A 19,044-nucleotide genomic window follows, 5' to 3' on the forward strand; every position below is an offset into this window, starting at 1 on the left:
TTGTGGGCTGTGATTTTGTGGACTATTTCGAGTCTTTCTATTGATTAATTAATGCAAGTGTGTGGTTATCATTAATAACTGGCGGGAGGTGCAATCGCCATGATGTTGTGCGCGTACATGTATTATCTTGGGATTGGGCAAACACATTGTGGGCTATGATTTTGTGGACTATTCCGAGTCTTTCTATTGATTAATTGATGCAAGTGTGTGGTTATCATTAATAACTGGCGGGAGGGGTATTCACATAGACTATACAAATAGTCTAGTTTGGGTGTGAGCAAGTGCAAGAGCATGTCAATTGGCTTTTTGGATTATTTTTTGCATTTTTCTGTTTATTGCTATTATGCGCGGTGGCGGTTATGATTAATAACTGGCAGGTGGAGAGCTCATATAACAACAAACCTTTTTTTTTATTTTTTAAATAACGTGTTTATGTGGCCACAGTTTGAGCCTGGAACGGACTAATTCTGTCAGGGTGGGGTCAAAGCCTTTTGACGCACACTCTTCAGTGTGTGCGCGTCTCCACTCGCTCCTTTTCCCTTCCACGCCACCTCCGTGCTTCTCATTTTCCTTCTCCTGACGTTTCTCACCTGATGCCGTACCGGCGGTGTGCGCGCGGACTGTGCGCGCACGCGCGCGCGCGCGCGTAACGACCCCGGACCCGATCCACGTCTCCCACGAGACGTGGGGTGATGATGGCGCTCCTCGTGCGCACGCGTGCCAGTCGCAGGAGGTGAGAGAAAAGCAAAGCAAACATTAGTGCGTCACATCAAGTCCGCTATGGCGCACCGGAAGTTGCCTCCGGACTCCAAACCTTTGTCCAAAGTCTACTTTCTGATTTGGCTGCTGCTCATCTTCACACCCAGAGTGGATTCATCGTGGTGGTGAGTGACGTCATGCTTTTGCACTCTTGTCATTTTTTAAATATGTCATTACAATCACGTTTTATATGCTCGTGTTTTATATCAATGGTGTTTTATATGCATAAGATGATGACAATAATTTATATGATTTTTTTTTTTTACATAATACTGCAATTAAATCTAAATAATTGGGCTTTATATTAATAGAATATACAATATCTAAATGATATTGTGCTTTATACAACAATAAATAAATGATTAATATAATTGTTATTGTTTTCAATAAATAAAATACATGTTGACAATAATGATACCAATGTATATTATGTTCATATAATATTGTGTTTTATATCATTTTTTTTATACATTGTGTTTTACATCAATAAATTATACAGTATTTAAGTAATATTGTGCTTTTTTTAATATTAAAATATCATCATGTTGTATTTATACTAATGTTACCATTAATCATACTACTGTAACTAACTTATCTATAAATTATTAATATAATTGTTATTGTTTTTGTTTTCAATAAATAAAATAAATGTTGACAATAATGATACCAATGTATATTATGTTTATATAATATTGTGTTTTATATCATATTTTTTATATATATATTGTGTTTTACATCAATAAATTATACAGTATTTAAGTAATATTGTGCTTTATTTAATATTAAGATATTTCTGTGTTGTATTTATACTGTTACCATTAATCATACTACTGTAACTATCTTTACAGTAAAATAGTAGATAAATAATGTTGTGTTCATTACAAATAAAATACCAAGCTATGATAATATATTAGTGTTGTATAAAAAATGTTTGTGTTTTATATACATAAAATAAATGATGACAATAATTTATATGATTTTTTACATAATACTGCAATTAAATCTAAATAATTGGGCTTTATATTAATAGAACATACAGTATCTAAATGATATTGTGCTTTATACAACAATAAATAAATTAATATAATTGTTATTGTTTTCATTAAATAAAATACATTTTGACAATAATGATATCAATTTATATTATGTTTATATAATATTGTTTTATATCATATTTTTTATATGTTGTGTTTTACATCAATAAAATATATAGTATTTATTATAACATTAAAATATTATTGTGTTGTATTTATACTAATGCTACCATTAATCATACTACTGTAACTATCTTTACAGTAAAATAGTAGATAAATGATATTGTGTTCATTATAAATAAAATACCAAGCTATAATAATATATTAGTATTGTATACAAATATTTGTGTTTTATATACATAAAATAAATGATGACAATAATTTATATGATTTTTTTACATAATACTGCAATTAAATCTAAATAATTGGGCTTTATATTAATAGAACATACAGTATCTAAATGATATTGTGCTTTATACAACAATACATAAATTATTAATATAATTGTTATTGTTTTCATTGAGTAAAATACATTTTAACAATAATGATACCAATTTATATTATGTTTATATAATGTTGTGTTGTATATCATATGTTTTTTATATATTGTGTTTTACATCAATAAATTATACAGTATTTAAGTAATATTGTTCTTTATTTAATATTAAAATATTACTGTGTTGTATTTATACTAATGTTACCATTAATCATACTACTGTAACTATCTTTACAGTTTTGCATAGATAAAATAGTAGATAAATGATGTTGTGTTCATTATAAATAAAATACCAAGCTATAATAATATATTAGTATTGTATACAAATATTAGTGTTTTATATACATAAAATAAATGATTATGACAATAATATATACTTTTTACACAATACTGCAATTAAATCTAAATAACATTGAGCTTTATATTAATAGAACATACAATATCTAAATACTATTGGGCTTTATACAACAATAAATAAATCATTAATATAATTGTAATTGTTTGTGTTTTAAATAAATAAATAAAATGTTGACAATAATGATACCAATGTATATTATGCTTATATAATATTGTGTTTTACATCATATTTTGTATATATTGTGTTTTACATCAATAATTATACAGTATTTAAGTAATATTGTGCTTTATTTAATATTACAATATCATCGTGTTGTATTTATACTAATGTTACCATTAATCATACTACTGTAACTATCTATACAATTTTGTATAGATAAAATAGTAGATAAATGATATTGTGTTCATTACAAATAAAATATGAAGCTATAATAATATATTAGTATTGTATACAAATATTTGTGTTTTATATACATAAAATAAATGATGACAATAATTTATAATTTTTTACATAATACTGCAATTAAATCTAAATAGCATTAAGCTTTATATTAATAGAACATACAATATCTAAATACTATTGGGCTTCATACAACAATAAATCAATTATTAATATAATTGTAATTGTTTGTGGTTTAAAATCAATAAATAAAATGTTGACAATAATGATACCAATTTATATTATCTTTATATAATATTGTGTTTTATATCAATGAATTTAATCATTTATATGTATATATATATATATATATATATATATATATATATATATATATATATATATATATATATATATATACATATATATTGTGTTTTGCATCAATAGAATATACAGTATTTAAGTAATATTGTGCTTTATTTAATATTAAAATATCATGTTGTATTTATACTAATGTTACCATTAATCATACTACTGTAACTATCTTTACAGTTTTGTATAGATTAAATAATAAATTATATTGTATTCAGTACAAATAAAATACCAAGCTATAATAATATATTAGTATTGTATAAAAATATTCTGTTTTATATACATAAAATAAATTATGACAATAATATATACTTTTTACATAATACTGAAATCAAATATATCATATTATTTTAAATAGCATTGTGCTTTACATTAATAGAACATACAATATATAAATAATATTGTGCTTCATACATAAATTATTAATATAATTGTAATTGTGTTTTAAATAAATAAAATAAATGTTAATAATGACAACAATTCATACTATGTTCATATAATATTGTGTTGTATATCAATGAATTGTATCATATTTTTTAATATATTGTGTTTTACATTAATAAAATACACAGTATTTAAGTGATATTGTGCTTTATTTAATATTACAATATTATTAAAATATTATTGTGTTACCATTAATCATACTCGTGTGACTATCTTTACGTATAAATTATATTGTGCTTTATTTAATATTAAAATATTATTGTGTTACCATTAATCATACTACTGTAACTATCTTTACTGATAAATTCATTACAAATAAAACACCATGCTATAATAATATATTAGTATTGTATAAAAAATATTGTGTTTTATACAAATACAGTAAAATAAAATTATTACAAATGATAAATTATTAGAATGTGAATATTGTTTTATATAATGAAAATATATAATTATAATATAAATAAATATACTATTAATAATAAATGTAAATACAAATAATATTAGGAAATAAAAAATAAAAACTGGTCCATCTTATACAGATATTATATATTTTTTATTATGTGTACAGCGTGGTAGTGATGTCGAATATTCTCAATAGTTTGGTTCAACATATTTGAAACAGTTATTAAGCTACGGACACGATAATAAACACATCACATCTGTATATTTAGCTGCAACAAAACCGAATGACACAACAGTAAATATTATTGTGCAATAAACCAAGTTATGAGAGCTTAAGCTGGTGTACCTAATGCTGTGGCCCCCTGCCTTGATGAAGATGAATGGTTTTGGGGGTGGGCGGGGGTATAATCTCCCCCATAGCCCACCCCCAGTGTCAGGTGCAGGCGCTGGTGCATGAAAAAAGTGAACCTTTGGTGATCTGTGTGCAGACTTTAAAAAGAGGGAGAGGACTAACATCCAACATTGAAGATGTAATAGTCAGAAAAATGCCATCTTTACTTTATCATCATGTCAAGTCAAATACAGGAATAGTGCGTCATGTTCCTTTACTAGTGTAAACATGCACAAACAAGCACTGCTCACATCTAGAAGTCACAATGGAAACTGTACCTGGAGAGTAAAAGGAAGTGAATCGCAGTAAAATAAAACTACACTTGAAATATGGCTGACAGATACTTCATGAACAAGGAAGAAGAACCACTCTTTAATTCCCTGCTTCTATGGTTATCATCACACCTTTTCTGTGGCGACGTCACAACAACAAAAGCCACACATAAAAAAAAAAAAGTTAATCATGACGACTGGATCGAGCTTAAACTTTTTTTTGGAACTTTTAGCTTGTACTCCAAATTGTACCACTTTTGTGGCAGCGTTCGACAAGCTAACTTACTATTAGGATATATTTCAATCATTGTCTGTTCGGTTATTAAATGTTTTTAAATTTGACCAAAGAAATAATTTTGTTTTTATTCCAGTGTCAATCAAACGTTCCAAGACATTTTATTGTGTAATTGTCCTGTATTATTATGTATTTTACAATGTACTGCTTTTATATTTCCTGTATTTTATATTATTACTTTCAACTGTTTTATATTCTAATTTTTTTTGATCCTGTAAAGCGTCTTTGAGTACTCTGAAAAGCGCTATAACAAATAAAATGTATTATTATTATTTTTATTTTTTATTTTTTATTCAACGGCATGCAAATTTCACTCAAAATTTTTGACTACATAGAATGAAATAATTAAGCAACTTTCTCATTCAATAAGATGCAGAACAATTTAGTATATATTAGGGTTGTACGGTATACCGGTATTAGTATAGTATCGTGGTACTAATGAATCAAAAGCGGTACTATACTCTGTTTGAAAAGTACCGGTTCCCCATTTATTATTATTAATTTTTTTTAACAGGCATGTAGGCGCGTCGTCATGTCGTGACATTGCTGGTTTTATGAGCAGAGGAGCATGTTCGGCAGCGCACAATCACGGAGTACTTACAAGCAGACACAGTGTGTAGACAGAAAAGGGAGAACGGACGCATTTTGGCTTAAAAACTAAAGATAAAGGTGAAGTTATAACACTTATAAGTTATAACTAGCGGCTAACGTCCATCCGCGGTCTGCAGTGTTTTAGCTACTTCTAAATCACTAATCCTGGTCTCCATGGCGACAAATAAAGTACGTTTCTTACAAGTATCATCCCTGCAGGACGAGGAATAGCTAAACATGCTTCACTACACACCGTAGCTCACCGGCATCAAAATGTAAACAAACGCCATTGGAGGATCTAAACATCCACTGTAATGATACCAAGTACAGGCACGTATCTAGTCAATACTACTATGATTACACCAATACTTTTTATCGTCACTAAATCTTTTTTCCTTTTTTTAAAATTCATTTTATATTTATAAAGTCAGGAAATATGTCCCTGGACACATGAGGACTTTGAATATGACCAATGTATGATCCTGTAACGACTTGGTATCAGATCGATACCTAAATTTGTGGTATCATCCAAAACTAATGTAAAGCATCCAAACAACAGAAGAATAAGTGATTATTACATTTTAACAGAAGTGTAGACAGAACATGTTGAAAGAGAAAGTAAGCAGATATTAACAGTAAATGAACAAGTACATTAATAATACATTTTCCACCACTTGTCCTTAACAATGTTGACAAAATAATAGAATGGTAAATGACACAATATGTTACTGCATATGTCAGCACACCAATTAGGAGCCTTTGTTTGTTGACTTACTAATAAAACTTTGATTGCAATAAGAAACATATGTTTAATGTACCCTAAGATTTGTTGTTAAAATAAAGGCAAAAGTGTCCTTTTTTGGGGTGCCCTTCATTTAGAAAAGTATCGAAAAGTATCGAAATACATTTTGGTACCGGTGGCAGTACCAACATATTGGTATCGGGACAAACCTAATATACACACACACACACACACACACACACGCACACACACACACACACACACACACACACACACACACACACACACATTATATATATATATATATATTACACACACACACACACACACATATACATATATATATATATATATATATATATATATATATATATATATATATATATATATATATATATATATATATATATCCGACCAATAGACCAAGAAGTCTATTTACTGGACTATAAGCCGTTACTTTTTCCCTACACTTTGAAGCCTGCAGCTTATAAAACAGAGCGGATAATTCATGGATTTTTCTTTGCTGGGGCAGTATAGCTCTGTTGGTAGAGTGGCCGTGCCAGCAACTTGAGGGTTCCAGGTTCGATCCCAGCTTCTGCCATCCTAGTTACTGCCGTTGTGTCCTTGGGCAAGACACTTTACCCACCTGCTCCCAGTACCACCCACATTGGTTTAAAAATGTAACTTAGATATTGGGTTTCACTATGTAAAGTGCTTTGAGTCACTAGAGAAAAGTGCTATATAAATATAATTAACTTCACTTCGCTGGCGGCTATAATAAAAATAAATTGATTTTAAAAACCCAACATTGATTAAACGTTGTTTTAACGTTATATTGGTGTTGTAGAATATTGGTTGGGAAATAAACAACATTTAATGGTTAAATCAACGTCAGAACCCAACATTGATTAAACGTTGTCAAAAAGCATGTTATTTCAACATTTTATTTGTGTTGTAGAATATTGGTTGGGAAATGACCAAAATTCAATGGTCAAATCAACGTCAGACCCCAACATTGATCAAAAAGCATGTTGTTTCAACATTGTATTTATGTTGTAGAATATTGATTGGGAAATGACCAAATTTCAATGGTAAAATAAATGTCGTCAAAAAGCATGTTGTTTCAATGTTGTATTTGTGTGTAGAATATTGGTTGGGAAATGACCAAATTTCAATGGTCAACTCAATGTCAGAACCCAACATTGATTAAACGTCTGTCAAAAAGCATGTTGTTTCAACGTTGTATTAGTGTTGTGGAATATTGGTTGAGAAATGACCAAATTTCAAGGGTCAAATAAACGTCGTCAAAAAGCATGTTGTTTCAACGTTGTATTAGTGTTGTAGAATATTGGTTGGGAAATGACCACAATTCAATCATCAAATCAATGCCAGGACCCAATATTGATTAAACGTTGCCAAAAAGCATGTTGTTTCAATGTTGTATTCGTCTTGTAGAATATTAGTTGGGAAATGACCAAAATTCAATCATCAAATCAATGCCAGAACCCAACATTGATTAAACGTCGTCAAAAAGCATGTTGTTTCAACGTTGTATTTGTCTTGTAGAATATTAGTTGGGGAATGACCAAAATTCAATGGTCAAATCAACGTCAGAACCCAACATTGATTAAACGTTGTCAAAAAGCATGTTGTTTCAACGTTGTATTGGTGTTGTAGAATATGGATTGGTAAATGATGATCAAATAAACGTACCAACCAATATTCTACAACACAAATACAACGTTGAAACAACATGCTTTTTGATGTTGTATTGGTGTTGTAGAATATTGGTTGGGAAATTTCAATGGTCAAATAAACATCGTCAAAAAGCATGTTGTTTCAACATTTGTGTTATGGAATATTGTCATGGAATATCGATTTCAATGATCAAATAAAAGTACCAATCAATATTGTACAACACCAATACAACGTTGAAACAACATGCTTTTTGACAACGTTTAATCAATGTTGGGTTCTGACGTTGAGTTGACCATTGAAATTTGGTCATTTCCCAACCAATATTCTACAACACCAATACAATGTTGAAACAACATACTTTTTGACAACGTTTAATCAATGTTGGGTTCTGATGTTGAGTTGACCATTGAAATTTGGTCATTTCCCAACCAATATTCTACAACACAAGTACAACGTTGAAACAACATGCTTTTTGACGACGATTATTTGACCATTTAAATGATCAAATTTCAATGGTTAACTCAACATCACAACCCAACATTGATTAATTGTTGTCAAAAAGCATTTTGTTTCAACGTTGTATTGGTGTTGTAGAATATTGGTTGGGAAATTACCAAATTTCAATGGTCAACGCAACGTCAGAACCCAACATTGATTAAACGTCGTCAAAAAGCACGTTGTTTCAACGTTGTATTGGAGTTGCTCCTAATTCAGCATATGTTCTCAACGTTGTGTCAACGTCTCGTGGCTTTGTCCCTCCCAGCCTTAGAGCGATGAGTTAGAGACTGTTGGGTAAGAGGAATATTAATGTAGTGTTTAGTAAACACACACATTCCAGGAGAAAGATGAACTCCTGACAAAAGACCCATCGGGATCATTGGAGTGTGAGTGCGAGCGCTCTTGGCCGAGAGCGTCAGGCTCTTCTGGCGGGGCCCGTGTGCAGCAGACAATAAACACAAGTAGCGCTCCTGCTCAGCTTTACTCCTCCGTCACATAGTTAAGAGCACCACGGCCATAACGGGAGTGGAAACTGCCAGCTCGCTGGTGGCAACACAAAGGGAAGCAGACTGGTCGGGATGGGGAAGCACTTGATGTTGAAACGGTTACTTGTCCTGTCTGGCACTGTCCTTGTGTGGCCCCCATGAGAAGCAGCATGGTGCCACCGCCAAGTGATCCACCCTTTTTAAGAACGGCAGGGATTATGTGAGTGAATGGAGCAGGAAGCTAAAGCCTGGGCTTTTGAACGTGAGGGATTTAATAATCTCCTCTGAATATGGGATTCAAGGCCAATGAACACACCCGAGGATAATATTTACCTCTGATTTGATTGTCATTGAATAAACCGTACAGGAAAAATTACATTTTCTGTCGAAAGTGCGTTTAAAATTAATTTTAACATTTTTACACTAGTAGCAAGTGTCCTGGCTGGTCCACCAACGTATGCTGAACACTAAAGTCTCTCGTTTTTCCAATAATGCTTCCACACTTTGAACACCACTAGTTTAAGTACTTCATCAAGTGTTTCAAAGAAAAACATTTTATATCTCATTTTGCAAGTATACATCACAGAGGCATATAAGTTATAAGGTTAACTTAACATGCTAAAATTAGCATGTTAGCTTTTTTCTATTTACCGTATTTTCCGCACCATAAGCCGCCCTGGGTTATAAACCGCGCCTTCAATGAACGGCATATTTCAAAACTTTGTCCACCTATAAGCCGCCCCGTGTTATAAGCCGCATCTAACTGCGCTAAAGGGAATGTCAAAAAAACAGTCAGATAGGTCAGTCAAACTTTAATAATATATTAAAAACCAGCGTGATGTGGGCGCGCATGGAGTCGTATATCAACATGGACGGAGCTGCGTGAAAAAAGCCACCCGGCCTCTTCGCGTAAACTTCCCTTAACCACTCGCTCATCTTTTCTTCATCCATCCATCCCTTCGAGTTAGCTTTTATGATGACGCCGGCTGGAAAGGTCTCTTTTGGCAAGGTCTTCCTTTTGAATATCACCATGGGTGGAAGTTTCTGGCCATTAGCATGGCAAGCTAGAACCACAGTGAAGGATGACTTCTCATTCCCTGTGGTGCGAATATTCACCGTACGTGCTCCCGTTGTATCCACAGTGCGGTTCACAGGAATATCAAAAGTCAGTGGAACCTCGTCCATGTTGATAATGTTCTCTGGCCGGATCTTTTTTTCAGCTATCTTGTTTTTACAATATGCACGGAAAGTAGCCAGCTTTTCTTGAAAGTCTTTAGGCAGTTGCTGTGAAATAGTAGTCCGTGTGCGGATGGAGAGATTGCGTCTTTTCATGAACCGGAAACCTGTCGCTTAGTAGGAGCCATTTTGTGGTCTTTACAGATGTAAACACACAAAAGAAATGAAACGTAATATCCGCGCGCTTCTTCTTCTTCTACGGGGGCGGGTGGTTGCTTACAGTAGAAGAAGAAGCGCTTCCTCTTCTATGGGGGCGAGTGCTTACCTTGGCGGTTGCTTGCCGTAGAAGAAGAAGCGCTTCCTGTTCTACGGGGAAAAAAGATGGCGGCTGTTTACCGTAGTTGTGAGACCTAAACTTTATGAAAATGAATCTTAATATTAATCCATATATAAAGCGCACCGGGTTATAAGCCGCACTGTCAGCTTTTGAGTAAATTTGTGGTTTTTAGGTGCGGCTAATAGTGCGGAAAATACGGTAGTTCATTTAACTGTTAGCATGCTAGGTTTGTTAGCTCATTTTGCAGGTTTACACTTCAGAGCCATATACTGTACGTTGGTATTTGACACATGCTAAATGTTAACATGCTAACATTAACATGCTAGGTTGGTTTTTTTTTTAAATTATTTTAGCTAATTTTGCAAGAATAACACAGGTTAACTTAACATGCTAAAATTAGCATGTTAGCTTTTTTTATTTAGCTCATTTAACAGGTTAATTGTTACCATGCTAGGTTTGCTGGCTCGTTTTGCAGGTTTAAAATTTGACACATGCTAAATGTTAACATGCTAGCTTTTTTTTTTTTTTGTAGCTAATTTTGCAGGTATAAAGCCATAAAAGTTGGTACTTGACACAGGTTAACTCAACATGCTAAAATTAGCATGTCAGTTATTTTCTATTTAGCTCATGTAACTGTTAGCATGCTAGGTTTGTTAGCTCATTTTGCAGGTTTATACTTCAGAGTCATATATTGTATGTTGGTATTTGACACATGCTAAATGTTGACATGCTAACATTAACATGCTATGTTTATTTATTTATTTAGCTAATTTTGCAGGTATAAAGTCATATAAGTTGGTACTTGACACAGTTTAACTTAACATGCTAAAATGAGCATGTTAGTTGTTTTTTATTTAGCTCATTTAACAGGTTAACTGCTAGCATGCTAGGTTTATTAGCTCGTTTTGCAGGTTTAAAATTTGACACATGCTAAATGTTAACATGCTAACGTTAAAGTGCTAGCTATTTATTTTTTTAAGCTAATTTGGCAGGTATAAAGTCATATAAATTGGTACTTGACACAGGTTAACATGCTGAAATTAGCATGTTAATTTTGTTTAATTTTGCTCATTTAACAGGGAAACTGTTAGCATGCTAGGTTTGTTAGCTCATTTTGCAGATTTACACTTTGACAAATGCTAAATGTTAACAAGTTAGCTCTTTTTTTATTTTTTTAGAAAATTTTGCAGGTATGAAGTCATATAAGTTGGTACTTGACACAGGCTAACTTAACATGCTAAAATGAGCATGTTAGTTTTTTTTTATTTAGCTCTTTTAACAGGTTAACTGTTAGCATGCTAGGTTTGTTAGCTCATTTTGCAGGTTTAAAATTTGACACACGCTAAATGTTAACATGCTAACATTAGCATGCTAGCTTTTTTTATTTTAGCTCATTTTGCAGGTATAAAGTCATATAAGTTGGTACTTGACACAGGTTAACTCATCATGCTAAAATTAGCATGTTAGTTATTTTTTATTTAGCTCATTTAACAGGTTACGTGTCAGCATGCTAGGTTTGTTAGCTCATTTTGCAGGTTTACACTTCAGAGTCATATACTGTACATTGGTATTTGACACATGCTAAATGTTAACATGCTAACATTAACATGCTAGGTTTTTTTAAATTTTTTTTTTTTTTTTTAATTCTTAGCTAATTTTGCAAGGATAAAGTCATATAAATTGGTACTTGACACAGGTTAACTTAACATGCTAAAATTAGCATGTTAGCTTTTTTTATTTAGCTCACTTAACAGGTTAACTGTTACCATGCTAGGTTTGTTAGCTCATTTTGCAGGTTTAAAATTTGACACATGCTAAATGTTAACATGCTAACGTTAGCATGCTAGCTTTTTTTCTAAGCTAATTTTGCAGGTATAAAGTCATATACATTTGTACTTGACACAGGTTAACTCAACATGCTAAAATTAACACGCAATTTCATCGCGGAAATGTAGTTTTGAGTTCAGATTATCATTGAAATGTCAGTTTAAATATGTGAATGTGTCATGACCATATAAGTACTGAAGCATAATAATATTATTTATATATGGATGGTAAAGATGAATAAATAATCAAATTAATTGTTTATATAATGAATAATGTATATTTTTTGATAAATACATAACAATCTTTATATAAAAACGAGGCATTGATTTGACATCATGTAGGGAAATGAGGACGTTGTTAAATGAATTGAAGCCAATAAGTTCTATATGAAAATGTAAAAAATGTACTATGCTTATGACAATAAACATTTTTCAAGGAGTGCACGATAGCTATTTGACAGATAATTATTCATACAAAATAGGTATTATGATGGCATACCAATACATCTAGTAATAATAAAAAGTAGCTGGGATGAATAAAATAAATAAATAAATAAAAAATGCCCCAATGATTAAATTGCAAATTAAGCCCTCTTCTCCGATCTTGCCGTGCTATAAATGGCCTGCCGTAAACTCCCCCTGAACTCAGTCTAAACAAACATGGTGTTCTTCACTGTTTCTGTACTATTTTCACCAAATGTTCTGTAAACATCAAGCTTCAACACATCAAGCCTTATCAGCCACCTGAAATGCTAACCAAGACCCTCGCTGCTGAAGAAGTGAAACCAAAGTCATCTGCAAGGAACGGAATAAAAATAACACATTTAAATCTGAGTTTACAAAGCAAAAGATAACAATGGTTTATCGGTTTTCAGAGTCCGTCTTGACAAGCACAAAGTTAGCTGAATCGGTTTGGAAAAACTGTATTGTACATAAATACTATTTTTCATGTTACACACACAATTGAATGAAACAACATTTAAAAAAACTCTCAGTAAATTAAAAAAAAAAAAAAAAAAAAAAAAAAAAATATATATATATATATATATATATATATATATATATATATATATATATATATACAAACCCCGTTTCCATATGAGTTGGGAAATTGTGTTATATGTAAATATAAACGGAATACAATGATTTGCAAATCCTTTTCAACCCATATTCAATTGAATGCACTACAAAGACAAGATATTTGATGTTTAAACTCATAACTGTATTTTTTTTTTGCAAATAATAATTAACTTAGAATTTCATGGCTGCAACACGTGCCAAAGTAGTTGGGAAAGGGCATGTTCACCACTGTATTACATGGTCTTTCCTTTTAACAACACTCAGTAAACATTTGGGAACTGAGGAGACACATTTTTTAAGCTTCTCAGGTGGAATTATTTCCCATTCTTGCTTGATGTACAGCTTAAGTTGTTCAACAGTCCGTTGTGGTATTTTAGGCTTCATATTACGCCACACATTTTCAATGGGAGACAGGTCTGGACTACAGGCAGGCCAGTCTAGTACCCGCACTATTTTACTATGAAGCCATGTTGTTGTAACATGTGGCTTGGCTTTATCTTGCTGAAATAAGCAGGGGCGTCCATGATAACGTTGCTTGGATGGCAACATATGTTGCTCCAAAACCTGTATGTACCTTTCACCATTAATGATGCCTTCACAGATGTGTAAGTTACCCATGCCTTGGGCACTAATACACCCCCATACCATCACAGATGCTGGCTTTTGAACTTTGCGCCTATAACAATCCGGATGGTTCTTTTCCTCCTTGGTCCTGAGGACTCGATGTCCACAGTTTCCAAAAACAATTTGAAATGTGGACTCGTCAGACCACAGAACTCTTTTCCACTTTGCATCAGTCCATCTTAGATGAGCCCAGGTCCAGCGAAGCCAGCGGTATTTCTGGGTGTTGTTGATAAATGGCGTTCGCTTTGCATAGTAGAGTTTTAACTTGCACTTACAGATGTAGGGACGAACTGTAGTTACTGACAGTGGTTTTCCGAAGTGTTCCTGAGCCCATGTGGCGATATCCTTTACACACTGATGTCGCTTTTTGATGCAGTACCGCATGAGGGATCCAAGGTCCGTAATATCATCGCTTACGTGCAGTGATTTCTCCAGATTCTCTGAACCTTTTGATGATATTACAGAGCATAGACGGTGAAATCCCTAAATTCCTTGCAATAGCTCGTTGAGAAAATGTTTTTCTTAAACGGTTCGACAATTTGCTCACGCATTTGTTCACAAAGTGGTGACCCTCGCCCCATTCTTGTTTGTGAATGACTGAGCATTTCATGGAAGCTGCTTTTATACCCAATCATGGCACCCACCTGTTCCCAATTAGCCTGTTCACCTGTGGGATGTTCCAAATAAGTGTTTGATGAGCATTCCTCAACTTTATCAGTCTTTTTTGCCATTTGTGCCAGCTTTTTAGAAACATGTTGCAGGCATCAAATTCCAAATGAGCTAATATTTGCAAAAAAATAACAAAGTTTAGCAGTTTGAACGTTAAATATAGCTTGTCTTTGCAGTCTATTCAATTGAATATAGGTTGAAAAGGATTTGCAAATCATTGTATTCTGTTTTTATTTACCACTTACACAACGTGCCAACTTCACTGGTTTTGGGTTTTGTATTTTGTCCCGTTTGATCATCCGTATAAATCTCCAAGTGGCCATGTGGGAAACAAGTGTAATGAGGTGTATTCACCTGCACAGGTACATCGGCGCGTTGGGGGCGCGGGTGATCTGCGACAACATTCCGGGCCTGGTGAACAAGCAGCGGCAGCTCTGCCAGCGCCACCCGGAACTGATGCAGTCCATCGGGGAGGGCGCCAAGGAGTGGATCAAGGAGTGCCAGCACCAGTTCAGACACCAGCGCTGGAACTGCAGCACCCTGGACCGGGACCACACCGTGTTTGGCAGGGTGATGCTGCGAAGTGAGTGCACACAACCGGCAACCACACTGGACTTAATAATCACCCTTGTAAAAATCCCCACTGTTATCACACCATTAATGGATGAATGTCTCATGAATAAGTCCGACACGTAAACACGAGATGTTTAATTTGGGAGTGACGGAAAGTGGGTTTTCTCTTAGAAAACCAGCAGAGTACGGGGAGATTCTCACTGGTGATGTATAAACAGTAATAGGAGATGTAAATATTTGGCTGGATGTTTCTGGCAACCAGACATGTCACCTCTCTTCTGCTCGGTTGCGCTGAAAACACGAGGCAAGAGGTGGATCACGTCTTCTCTCACACGAAAAAAGCTGCCACATGAGCAAATGAAAAAAAGGTGAAAAAAAAAAGGTGAAAAGCGAGTGAAATATCGCCGTGGCGACATAAGCTAGCTTTTATTTGTATTCAATGATATAACAAGTTTGAGCATGAGGAGGTTGAGGTGGGCGGGGTTGGGAGGGGAGTAGCGGGGGGTGTATATTGTAGCGTCCCGGAAGAGATAGTGCTGCAAGGGTTTGTGGGTATTTGTTCTGTTGTGTTTATGTTGTGTTACGGTGCAGATGTTCTCTCGCATTCTTGTTTGGTGTGCGTTCGCAGTGTGGCGCATATTTGTAACAGTGTTAAAGTTGTTTATACGGTCACCCTAGGCTGACAGGCTGTAGGGTCTGGAAACATCTACCATGCATGGACCGCACCTCCGTGAATACTTATAAGTGATTTTTTCCTTTTTTTAAATTTTTAATACATTTGCAAAAATTTCTAAAATTACTTTTTCATATTGTCATAATGGGGTATTGTGTGTTGAATTTTGAGGACAAACATGCATTTATTCCATTTTGGAATAAGGCTGTAACATGACAAAATGTGGAAAAAGTGAATACTTTTTTTTATCCCACTCGTTGCTAGGCAGAATTAGTAGGACACCATCATTTAACCAATTACCGTGACTAGAGATGTCCGATAATGGCTTTATTATTCCGATATTGTCCAACTCTTAATTACCGATTCCGATATCAACCGATACCGATATATACAGTCGTGGAATTAACACATTATTATGCCTAATTCTGTTGTGATGCCCCGCTTGATGCATTAAACAATGTAACAAGGTTTTCCAAAATAAATCAACTCAAGTTATGGAAAAAAAATGCCAACATGGCACTGCCATATTTATTATTGAAGTCACAAAGTGCATTATTTTTTTTAAACATGCCTCAAAACAGCAGCTTGGAATTTAGGAAATGCTCTCCCTGAGAGAGCATGAGGAGGTTGGGGTGGGCGGGGTTGGGAGGGGAGTAGCGGGGGGTGTATATTGTAGCGTCCCGGAAGAGTTAGTGCTGCAAGGGTTTCTGGGTATTTGTTCTATTGTGTTTATGTTGTGTTACGGTGCGGATGTTCTCCCGAAATGTGTTTGTCATTCTTGTTTGGTGTGGGTTCGCAGTGTGGCGCATATTTTTAACAGTGTTAAAGTTGTTTATACGGCCACCCTCAGTGTGACCTGTATGGCTGTTGACCAAGTATGCTTTGCATTCAAGTGTGTGTGTGTGTGAAAAGCCGTAGATATTATGTGACTGGGCCGGCACGCAAAGGCAGTGCCTTTAAGGTTTATTGGCGCTCTGTCATAAATTTTACTTTTTGAAACCGATACCGATAATGTCTGATATTACATTTTAAAGCATTTATCGGCCAATAATATCGGCAGTCCGATGTTATCGGACATCTCTAACCGTGACCTTTTCTAAGGAAGGTTCTTACTGGGAGGGATGAAGCTGACCCAGAAATTTTAGACTTAGACTTCGACAAACGTTATTGATCCACAAGGGAAATTGTTACACACAGTAGCTCAGTTACAAAGGATGGAAAGGGAAAGGATGGAAAGGATAATGCAGGTATAAAGTAGACAAAAAATGTACCATAGTAGCATCTGGCATTTTGAGGTAGCATGAGAGCCGTGACATAGATGGTAGGATATCTGCTTTGTATGGAAACCTGTGACCACCTGACACTCGCACGCCACCCTCTTGCGTAGCTTGGCGTGAACTTCCAAAACAGCTAACCTTGAGTAGTCGGATGTGTTTCGGTTGGCCAACGCCTTCTTCTCCAATTTCGGATCAACGTATGCAACAAACGTGCCTGATGTAACACATTGATTGGACTCATCTACAATAACCTGCTCAGTGGCCTAGTGGTTAGAGTGTCCGCCCTGGGATCGGTAGGTCGTGAGTTCAAACCCCGGCCGAGTCATACCAAAGACTATAAAAATGGGACCCATTACCTCCCTGCTTGGCACTCAGTATCAAGTGTTGGAATTGGGGGTTAAATCACCAAAATTGATTCCCGGGCGCGGCCACCACTGCTGCCCACTGCTCCCCTCACCTCTCAGGGGGTGATTAAGGGTGATGGGTCAAATGCAGAGAATCATTTCGCCACACCTAGTGTGTGTGTGAGACTATCATTGGTACTTTAACTTTAACTTTAACTTAATTACTTGGTATCGGATTAATACCTAAATTTGTAATATCAGCCAAAACCTATGTAAAGTATCAAATAACAGAAGAATAAGTGATTTTTACAAACCCCAAAACTAGTGAAGTTGGCACGTTGTGTAAATGGTAAATAAAAACACAATACAAAGATTTGCAAATCCTTTTCAACCTATATTCAATTGAATAGACTGCAAAGACAAGATACTTAACGTTCAAACCGGAAAACTTAGTTATTTTTTGCAAATATTAGCTCATTTGGAATTTGATGCCTACAACATGTTTCCAAAAAGCTGGCACAAGTGGCAAAAAAGACTGAGAAAGTTGAGGAATGCTTATCAAACACTTATTTGGAACATCCCACAGGTGAACAGGTTAACTGGGAACAGGTGGGTGCCATGATTAGGTATAAAAGCAGCTTCCATGAAATGCTCAGCCATTTACAAACAAGGATGCGGCGAGGGTCACCACTTTGTGAACAAATGCGTGGGCAAATTGTTTAAGAACTACATTTCTCAACCAGCTATTGCAAGGAATTTAAGTATTTTATCATCTACGGTCCGTAATATCATCAAAAGGTTCCGAGAATCTGGAGAAATCACTGCATGTAACATTAAATGTCAGGCGGTACTGCATCAAAAAGGGACATCAGTGTGTAAAGGATATCACCACATGGGCTCAGGTACACTCCAGAAAACCACTGTCAGTAACTAGTTTGTCGCTACATCTGTAAGTGCAAGTTAAAACTCTACTATGCAAAGCGAAAGCAATTTATCAACAACACCCAGAAACGCCGCCCGAGCTCATCTAAGATGGACTGATGCAAAGTGTACAGTTTTTGGAAACTGTGGACGTTGCGTCCTCCGGAACGAAGAGGAAAAGAACCATCCGGATTGATAACCACGACCCATCAGGAGCAAGCGTGAAGTGTCTTGCTCAAGGACATGACGGACGTGACTAGGATGGTTGTGGTCCCTTTTATTTAGAAAAGTATTGTAAAGTATCCAAAAGTATTGGAATATATTTT

The 19,044-nt window shown here is 34.6% G+C and overlaps 1 protein-coding gene across 1 annotated transcript in view; it reads left to right on the forward strand.

Moving 5' to 3' along the window:
• The first annotated feature begins 552 nt into the window (after positions 1 to 552).
• The window catches only part of LOC133587057 (protein Wnt-2b-like), a 33,344-nt gene continuing 14,852 nt past the window's right edge, over positions 553 to 19,044 (forward strand). The window contains exons 1-2 of the mRNA XM_061939524.2: positions 553 to 884; positions 15,293 to 15,513. Of these exons, the coding sequence (XP_061795508.2) occupies positions 781 to 884; positions 15,293 to 15,513 (325 nt within the window). The 5' untranslated portion in view covers positions 553 to 780. The remainder of the gene's footprint in view (positions 885 to 15,292; positions 15,514 to 19,044) is intronic.

The sequence above is a fragment of the Nerophis lumbriciformis genome, linkage group LG03 (genome assembly GCF_033978685.3).
Source record: "Nerophis lumbriciformis linkage group LG03, RoL_Nlum_v2.1, whole genome shotgun sequence".
Lineage (NCBI taxonomy): Eukaryota > Metazoa > Chordata > Actinopteri > Syngnathiformes > Syngnathidae > Nerophis > Nerophis lumbriciformis.